Source organism: Pecten maximus, chromosome 8 (genome assembly GCF_902652985.1).
Source record: "Pecten maximus chromosome 8, xPecMax1.1, whole genome shotgun sequence".
Taxonomy (NCBI): domain Eukaryota; kingdom Metazoa; phylum Mollusca; class Bivalvia; order Pectinida; family Pectinidae; genus Pecten; species Pecten maximus.
This window is the reverse complement of record NC_047022.1, coordinates 12,910,235-12,920,541: the sequence shown is the minus strand read 5'-3', so window position 1 is coordinate 12,920,541 and position 10,307 is coordinate 12,910,235. Positions and strand designations below refer to the sequence as shown.

The window sequence follows — 10,307 nt, the reverse complement described above, 5'->3', positions numbered from 1 at the left end:
TGTTTTTGTTTATTTATCTATTTTTGCGGAGTTTTGTTTTACATTTTTTCGAGGCTAGTACAAAACCTTTACGAAAAAAAACCTTATTATCCACGGAGTTGGACCTATTTGAAGATTTGAAAAAAAGGACGATGTCAGAATTTAGGTTGGTTTTTTGAGTTAATTTACAAACATCGTACAATGCTGTGTGATGAATCATGATAAGTGATAAGACTATTTGTACAATTGTACGGAGTTGCTTCCCGTCTCGATGAAAGATGCAATGTAACAAGATAATCTCTGTTTCGGGGTGACAAGTGGGCATTTACGTCTTACAGACATTTTCTAGTTTCATATGAAATAGACAGAAAAGTCCGTGTTGAGGCAATATAACTGATATTCGATAATGTGACGAACAACGACGAGAAAATGTGTTATTTCATCACTAGCCTCTATTTTAAATCACACCATGGTTCTTACGTTTACCTAATTTATTTAGATATGTATAAACCGTAAATAGTTGTAACCGGAAACGTTATGGTAATGTTTATCTATAATTCAAATTCAAATTCAAATTCAAATTCTATTTTTTTATTAGACCATAAAGTGGGCCCACATATTAGGAATTATACAATACAAACAACTTTGAATACTAATTCACTGTTTCTTAATGTTACGAGGAACAATACTCTAAGCACGTGGCCAGGACACTCCTTATTAAACTGAAAAAAAACCACCCATTGTTTGGTTTCTAACATGTTTTCGGACATTTGAAAACCATTAAACATCACACATATCTAAACTGGAGAATCTATCCATACCAAATTTTACGAAGCGTCTGATGGAGTTGATCAGGTATTTTTTTTTTATTGAGACCCGTATATATACTTTCCAGGACGCTAGGATAAGGCCCCATTGGTGTGTGTGTTTTCTGTTTTTCGTCCTTTGAGATTTAAACCTACCAGCCAACAAGGTAAAAAAGAGAGAAAAAAAAACCCCAACAAAAAACAAAACACACACACACACACACACACACATACACACGCACACACACACAAAAAAGACATATTAGATCTAGTAAGATATTTGTATTCTGTGCTACCGTGTGATTTTCACTACCGATTGTACAATAATTATGGTTTCATTTTATCTGCATTTTTCGGCTTTCTTTTGGCCCCGGATATGACGCGACAGGTGGCGTTACTGGTCAAGATGAAGTATGTGATTGGTCAATGTAGCGGTAAATGCGAAATGCAGATATGTAATCACAGTATGACATCAATGTAAGCCTTAAAAGGCTTGTGTGATGTATTATCGCCATGTCATTACAGAATGAGGTTTGTCAAATAGAAGGTTAGCGACTTCGGATTGGTTGTTTCTTCACTAAATAGATTATATATATGTCTCTGGATATACATAAATTATGGTAATGCACATTTTGAACACTTGAACTAATGTGCACTTATTTACACATACTATTTACACTTGATATATATGTATCTTGACAATTCCTGGTGTAGAACTTTTCTTTGAATTAAAAACACAATTTCACATTTCAGTCATTTGTTCTAGTAAGAAAAAACAAGCTAATTGATAAAATAATTTCAAAAGTGGCACTGCAATCACTTTATAAGAATGAAGGTATAAACTTCCGTGGATGGTCCTTCCAATGTTTGTTCAATCTATCCTTGAAGCAATTGGCACTGGGGGCTGAAACTACATGTTCTGGTAGAGCATTCCATGGCTTTATAACTCGGTTGCTGAAATAACTGGACACAAGATGGAGTTAAAGACGAAACAAAATTAAGATTGAATGCAAACTGAATAAGTGGATGTATCTATTCAAATGACATATTAATGAAATTATATTCCTGATTCAAATGCAGTCTTACTATCACCAATATGATTCAAACTGACATAATTTTGTTATCCGGACTAAAACGCATATTAATTAGTTCGTTAATTTATTTCAGCAGCAGTTTTACATTAAAACCACAGCATTAAAACTATGCCGTTTATCTTTTTTAAAGATATTTCTTGGTATATCTGGTTCTGGCATCATCTGCCATAGCCTAATAGATTTAGCAGAATGTGTGCAACACTAGTTCGATTGATCCGTTATATTGTCTGACAACACGATGCGGAACGAATTCCCTACACACGATGGTATTTTTATATTGCAACACTGACTAAAAGTTGTGAAGTTTTTTTTAGCTTTTCGATCCATGCACTTCCCCAGAGTGATATGCACCTGATTATCTGATCTGATAAAATTACGTAATAGCAATGATTAACGTGATAAGAACACGATAACATATACACCTATATCTTAACAATAAATGTGATAGAATTTAAAGTACGTTAAAACATTTTTTTTGTGTTTCCAAAATATTTGTCCCTTCAGAGGTACCTCCCAGTGTCAATGTTTCCCGCACTTTTTGTCACATGGCCATTTATATTTCGGAACCTTTCGGACTTATACACCACACAAAAAGCAAATAACGTAAGGTCCGAAGGATTGTTTTGCCATTGTAGATCAGTGTCTCCGTTGTAAACACTACAAGTTCGAGACAAAAATACATCCTTTAAGAAAATGTCACGCTGATCTCAGTTGATGGCCTTTTAACTTGTAATCAGAGGAAAGTCTTAAAACATATTTCACACGCGATAAGAAGTTTGATCATGCCACCGAGAAAGAAGAGGGGTTCGGCACCCACGGCCGTCGACGAAATTTCGCCACAGAAGAAAGCGAAGACCAACAATGAAAAACAGGCAGACGGTCAGATGAGGATCGCTATCGAACATTGGTAGGACAGACTACTACGATGTGGAATGTGCACGTGACGGATACATTACACTGTTTATATTTATACTTCGATCTATTTGTTGGTATCGATAGCTTAGGCGTAAATGTGCTGATAATGTAAAATGAATGGGGGGCCCAATAGGGGATACTACTGATTGTGATGTTTAATTGGAATAATGAAAATAAAAGAAGGAATTTGCAGCTTATTTTAGTGCTGATGAAATTAAACATTTCATTCCTAAACTAACCGAACAGATGTATGATAAATAGAATGTTAAAATCCCGAATTTTGACAAATTGATGTTTAAAAGTAATCATTAATGTGGTACAGTGTATGCATGCATCTTTCAAGACTGGCTGATATTTTCATCTGGGATTTTGAATAAGTTAGATGCTTCGTCATGTTAATTATGAACCACATCCTACCACTTGGCTAAAGGGAAATTCCCATTAGTCTGAGCTAGTATTAAAAGTTGACCTTGTACTCTCTACTATTACACTACTCCCTCCTTCACAAAGTCTTTGCCCCCAAAGACTGCCCCCAAAGACAACCACAATTCAGGTTCTTTATCTCCAAGAAAGCCTCTCAATCTCCTATAGCTTTCACTTGGAGTGGTCAACGGCACCAAATCTGTGATGGGAAGGAGTAATAAAAATACCCTGCCCGCGCTGGGGCTCAAACTACATAGGTAGCGACCATTCGCTCTCAAGGCAAACATCCTACCACTTGGCTAAAGGGAAATTCCCACTAGTCTGAGCTAGTAAGGTGATCCCCCCACCTGGGCCTAAAGGGCAAAGCCAAAAAAAGTGGTCCATTTGGAAATATTGATGTTAATGACTTCTTCTCTGCAACTAAGCAATGCATGACATTGATATTTCAGTGGTAACATCCCCAGTAGGCTGGGATTCTAATTTATACAAATAATGGGACTGACACCTCTCCCTTGGGTTTGGGGTCTTTCCCCACCCTTGAAGACTTATTACTTTTGTTTTATCTGTGAAATCATTCAGATGCCCACCCCATAATCATATATAGCCCTGCTGGGCATCAAGAGATGAACACAATCTTGGTGTAAAAATAGGCCCAGGGTTCTTTCCCCACCCCAAGGGACTTATAGTTTCTTTAAATACAGTCATGGCTCTGTTTCTAGGTTATATCTTTGAAGCAGTTGAAATCCCCACAGCATAATTATATATAATCATATACAGAGCAACCCGCTTATTTGCATAGCCCTTTTTCCATGACAAAATATGCAAATAACCGGAGTATTCGTATAGGCGGAGTTGGGTTTTGGCCCCTCTTATACACTATGTAGATTGTCAGGTAGGTACTCAAAATGGGCGCTATATGATTGTTTACGTTACTTGCATTAAAAATATATTTAAAAAAAACACATTATTTAAAATATAAGAGTAAATACGAAATACATGGGTTGTTATTCTTTGTAAATGTACAAATATTTGCATACACTTCATCGTTTACTACTTGTCACTCCCGAGTCTCTGGGTCCAATATCGGTCATACACGCGTGGGTTGGCACTACGATGTACAATGTCATCGTTTCAATTAACATTCATTATCGTCTTGAGATGCGTTGTGTTCCTGCTATGAGTATATTAGTTGGTTTGATCATAGATGATGAACTGCTGAAGTAATAGACTGTCTTAAATGACCATGACATGTGTATTGTCGTTTGGGTTTGTTTTGGAAAATGGTGCACACACAGAAAGAGTTGTCGTTCATTACACATATGCCCCCACAATGCAACGCGCCTAGAAAACAATCATGGCGATCGCAACCTGCCTCAGCGAGTGTTCAAGTGCACAGAACACAGGTTTGGATCGATGCTATAATAGATAAACAAATCTCATCAAAAGATGAGGCATATAGATATTTTATTCAGTAATTCTTCTGCACATTGCTACTGATATGGTCTAAATTATAACAATGTCGATATCGATGCATCGAACGTAACCTGTAATGACGAAGTGTGAACCAATGATAAGATAACGTTGTACATCGTGTCGAATCAATAATGTAAGTTAAAACACATTTCATAAAACTTTTATTACGGAAAAATCACAAAAATACCCTAAAATCAATTAAATTTTTTCGATTTTTTGGAATTTTTATATGCATATAAGCGGGAGTCGGTGTTTTAGTCGATGCAAATACACAGGATTGAAATACAAAGATAAAGAAGAAAAAAATCGGGACCTCAGAATTTTATGCAAATAAGCGGGATATTCAAATAACCGATATGCAAATAAATGGGCTCCTCTGTATCAACAAATAAAGCTATTAGCAAATGGGACATAAATATTATTTTGATGTTTGCTCAAATAAACCAGGTGAGCGATACAGGCCCTCAGGGCCTCTTGTTCAAACTGGGACTCCTGTTAGTTCTGATAATCAATATGTTTAATTGTTATTAATTTTGATGCATAAGTTTTATCCAGAAATTGTGGAAGAAGAATTGATTGATCTGCTGGTGTGAATTAATGTTTAAAAGTCGGACATATATAACATGCAGAGAACATTATGATGTGATTAATTAGAAAAAAAATGTGTTTCTGATTCAGCAAATCCTGACAGGTGTACAAACGCAGAGCTCTCGCCTTGGCTGAAGACCTGCGTGAATCCTTCGGAGCAGACCTACAAGTGGATCTTAACCTTGACAAACCCAGACGAGGAGCATTTGAATGCACTTTGTTCAAAGAAGATGATTCAGGTAAATGAATGCCTTAAAACTGGTTCAGGAAAGTGAATAATTAATCTAAACTAATACTTCTGTACCATACTTATAATCCTATCATCATGAATCCAGAAATATTTAACTGATTCAGCAAAGATACTTTTGTAAGATAATAATTTGCTTTACAATAATAAGTTATAAATCCAGCTGTACAGTGTGATTCCAAATTTACTCATTTTATAGACTCTTGTTGTTTAAGGATGTTTCACCTGTTTTAAAAGTTTTTAATATATTTCACTAAGACTTTATCTCTTTAGTGTTTATGTTCAAAGTCAAGTAATTCTACAGATAAGGATAATTTCAAATATGGAGTATTATGTTTTTCAGAAGTCCTGGTTTGGACAGGTCTGAAAAAAGGTCCACCAAGAAAAATGAAGTTTCCAGAGACAGAAGATGTTGTTAAAGAAATCAAAAAGGCATTGCTGTAGAAATTGTGAAGTTAAAATCACAATGCAAACTCTTAACATAGTTTTAGTGTTTAGCATTATTGTGAAGTATTGTAGATGGCTTGTTGACTTGACTTGATTTTGTTGGTAAATATGACTGGTTTCCGAGTGTGTATGACGGATTGTGTATACAAGGGAGGCAACTCCTGTACACATCCTGATGGTTTTCACTTGTTCCAGAACTATATACTCACAAAATAATGTGAAGTTAACAGGTCAAGATGAAGATAAATGTTAATCTTTTTTTATCAACAAACTTCTGTGGTATAACATGATGTTTAAAGATGATACATTTCTGACAGTGTATATATTTCGTTTCTCTTCAAAATTCATAAAATGACACCCATGATTTGAAAGTATAAATTAACAACAACAAAAACAACCTCCTAGTAATAACTGCTTATAAGAAGGAAAGATACATACAAAATATAGAGGTGTGGCAAAAACTTCTAAAGGATGGAATTGATATTTTACTCAATTTAAATCTAAAATAATCTCAAACTTAAGGAGGGTGGTTTAAGTTTAAGTATGGAACTTTTTGTATTGTGTAAAAATAAGTCGCCTATGATTTCATATTACGATTTATCCGAGATTAAGCATCGTAAATGTACTGTGTACAATATTTTCTTCTATAAAGTTGTATTTCTGATGTTTCAGATATGTATCTGGTAATATTAAATAATTCCAATACAGGTCAGTTTAGAATGGTACATTGTTTTAGCCGATTTAGATATCTAGAAGATTGAGTGTAGAATTGTTTCAACAAACTGCTAGTAACACTTCTAAATAGAATATATATACATGTATAAGGATGGTCTTGCCTTTTACCTTGTCAGCCAGTGTTCAAGTCTTCAACAGATATGAAAAGATACGAGGGTCACCTGGCTGACCATGTGGTTTTTCTCCTGGTACTCCAGTTTCGCTCCCTTAATGTTTCGTGGCAAATCAAACAATGATCTATCATAGAAAATAATGATTATTTGGATGTAACATCATTTTGATTAATCAGAACATCACTATGTGGACTAGAATCATCACACTTGTTTGTAGCTTTTAATGTCATTATCAAACTTGTCAAATTAAAGGACATCAAAACCAGGTCACAGGTTATTTTGCCCTAGAAATGTGACTAGAAAGCCGATTTTGTTATATCATGAAGACGATATCTGACATAATTTACTCTCTGTATCCATGGCTATATAATAAGGTCTATAGTAAATATGGCTACATAATGATATTGTCTTGTTAGGAGAGCCTGTCTGATAGATAAATGTAGTATGTTATTGGTGCTTGCTCTGTTACAATGTAGCTTTTTATCATGGACATTTTAATAACAAACATTGATATCCGTGGAATATTAGGGTATTAATACATTGTAGTTTGATACAATTCCTCATGTATACAACTTAGTTGGATTGATACAATGTAGTTAAGATTAATACAATGTAGTTAAGATTGATACAATGTAGTTAAGATTAATACAATGTAGTTAAGATTAATACAATCAATGTAGTTAGATTAGTACATTGTAGTTGAATTATTTAGACAATATAGATTTATACAATAGAGGTATGCATGTATAGAAAATAGTGTAGGTGTAACCACAGTCGTCTGTATCTGGTTAGTATTTATAGAAAACAAATATTAGTCCCAACTCTTACTATATCCTATTATATGTAGTAGGAGTAGGGGATATTTTTTATTTTTCTATAAATACTAGTCAGATGCAGACACCTGTGGTGTATTTAGGAAATGTAGAGATGAAGTAGACGGTGTAGATGGACTGTAAGAAATGATTTTGTAGATGTTATATTAGATACCACCACTATGTGTTCAGGTATGTGTATCGTGTGACCGGGTGTGAATGTATGAACGAAGTAAAACGAGATGACTGAAGTATACAATACAGGAGAAACAAGATTTGTTCATTTTTTTTGATAAGTGAAATAAGAGCTGAATATTATTACAGAAACATACAGCTGGGTGTCCATTGTAGTGACATTAAGCTAAGCTATCGATGTATTTGGCAGACGTGTGCATTCTTGTGTGTGCGAGAATTTGTGAATCTATGGGAGTTCAATAGTTGTATGATTGTGTAGAAATCCTGTAAAGAGACCAGCATTATCTGTTCAGTAAAGAAAGAGATGACAATGATGATTTCTGTACTAGTGAAACAGGAAATGCACATCATTTCAACAGAGATGGTCTTATTACAGAAAACCTTTGTATTTGTTTATGAATGTAGGTGGGGTATGGTAAATATGGTGCTCTTTTTATTGTACTGATTATTTTTGTAAATCTCACTATCACTGCCATTATTTGTTAAGGGATTATGGTATTCTTGTAAGCCCCTTGAGTACAGTAGAGTATTCTTGTAACCCCTTGAGTACAGTAGAGTATTCTTGTAAGCCCCTTGAGTACAGTAGAGTATTCTTGTAACCCCTTCAGTACAGTAGGGATTAGGGTATTCTTGTAACCCCTTAAGTACAGTAGGGATTAAATATTCTTGTAACCCCTTGAGTACAGTAGGGTATTCTTGTAACCCTCTGAGTACAGTAGGGTATTCTTGTAACCCCTTGAGTACAGTAGGGTATTCTTGTAACCCCTTGAGTACAGTAGGGTATTCTTGTAACCCCTTGAGTACAGTAGGGATGAGGGTATTCTCGTAACCCCTTGAGTACAGTAGGGTATTCTTGTTACCCCTTGAGTACAGTAGAGTATTCCTGTAACCCCTTGAGTACAGTAGGGTATTCTTGTAACCCCTTGAGTACAGTAGGGATTAGGGTATTCTTGTAACCCCTTGAGTACAGTAGGGTATTCTTGTAACCGTTTGAGTACAGTAGGGTATTCTTGTAACCCCTTGAGTACAGTAGGGTATTCTTGTAACCCCTTGAGTACAGTAGAGTATTCTTGTAACCCCTTGAGTACAGTAGAGTATTCTTGTAACCCCCTGAGTACAGTAGGGTATTCTTGTAACCTCTTGAGTACAGTAGGGTATTCTTGTAACCCCTTGAGTACAGTAGGATATTCTTGTAACCCCTTGAGTACAGTAGGGTATTCTTGTAAACCCTTGAGTACAGTAGATTAGGGTATTCTTGTAACCCTTTGAGTACAGTAGGGTATTCTTGTTACCCCTTGAGTACATTAGGGATTAGGGTATTCTTGTAACCCCTTGAGTACAGTAGGGTATTCTTGTAACCCCTTGAGTACAGTAGTGTTTTCTTGTAACCCCTTGAGTACAGTAGAGTATTCTTGTAACCCCTTGAGTACAGTAGGGTATTCTTCTAACCCCTTGAGTACAGTAGGGTATTCTTGTAACCCCTTGAGTACAGTAGGGTATTCTTGTAACCCCTTGAGTACAGTAGGGTATTCTTGTAACCCCTTGAGTACAGTAGAGTATTCTTGTAACCCCCTGAGTACAGTAGGGTATTCTTGTAACCCCCTGAGTACATTAGGGTATTCTTGTAACCCCTTGAGTACAGTAGAATTAGAAAAGACTGCATGTATATACAGTTATTTTTAAATTGTTGAAAAAAAACCCAAATAAAATGTATAAATATATAATACTTGTTTTACATATTTTTTTTCGTAAATAGATCATGTACTCTGTATTCCATTACATTGCTGAACCTGTTCGTACACGTAGGTGACACGAGTTGTGGCATTGTGCTCCGGTTCAATTTTGCTTGAGATGGTGGGCTTTTCAATCTTCGTCGTCCCTGGTCAGTCGTCTGTATGTAGAAAATCTTTTCCTTGTTACTGCTATTTCTAAATCTTGAGAATTACTTAAGATTATTTAGACTTCAAAAACAAAATAGCTGAGAGGAGGCTATTTTGACGGTTGAAACTTTCAATCACTAGGTTCTTAAAGGGTATTTCTCAAATTTCTTATTGAAACTTTTCAAAAACAAAGTAGCCGACAAGTGTAAATTTTGACAGTTGAAGCTTATCTCTGTTCTTGAAGGATATTTCTCAAATCTCATGTAGGTTTCCCCTGACCCTTGTTTTGTATTCTCAGTATGAGATTGATTAGGAAACTAAAAGATGAAAAAAGTATTATTAGATTTTGACAGATGAAAGGTTGTTATCATCATTGCTATTGTTTGCCTTATCACAGGTACATTGTACAAGATCATATTCTAGAGAGCGAGAAAACCCAAGTTCAGAAAAGTACCTTATGAGAGGATGCGGAATGGACAAGCATGTGTAGGCTGTTTTAGCTTCCGTTTGTCGTGTTAAGACGACATTCTAAATCTAGTCTCTGACTATCAGCAAGCCTGAATTTTCAATTATGGATATTTGCTGATCGAAATATTTCTT

General features: G+C 35.4%; 1 protein-coding gene across 1 annotated transcript; it reads left to right on the top strand.

Moving 5' to 3' along the window:
- The first annotated feature begins 2,661 nt into the window (after nucleotides 1-2,661).
- On the top strand, nucleotides 2,662-8,157 carry LOC117332127 (selenoprotein H-like). The gene is made up of 3 exons (XM_033891010.1): nucleotides 2,662-2,786; nucleotides 5,381-5,517; nucleotides 5,869-8,157. The coding sequence occupies exons 1-3, from the start codon at nucleotides 2,662-2,664 to the stop codon at nucleotides 5,967-5,969; spliced, it is 363 nt and encodes a 120-aa protein (XP_033746901.1). The 3' UTR covers nucleotides 5,970-8,157.
- The last annotated feature ends 2,150 nt before the right edge of the window (nucleotides 8,158-10,307 follow it).

Coding starts and splice junctions, on each gene's coding strand:
- LOC117332127 (XM_033891010.1), top strand. CDS start 2,662: ATGCCACCGAGAAAGAAGAGGGGTTCGGCACCCACGGCCGTCGACGAA. Junction 2,787..5,380: donor AGGATCGCTATCGAACATTG/GTAGGACAGACT, acceptor CAAATCCTGACA/GGTGTACAAACGCAGAGCTC. Junction 5,518..5,868: donor GTTCAAAGAAGATGATTCAG/GTAAATGAATGC, acceptor TATGTTTTTCAG/AAGTCCTGGTTTGGACAGGT.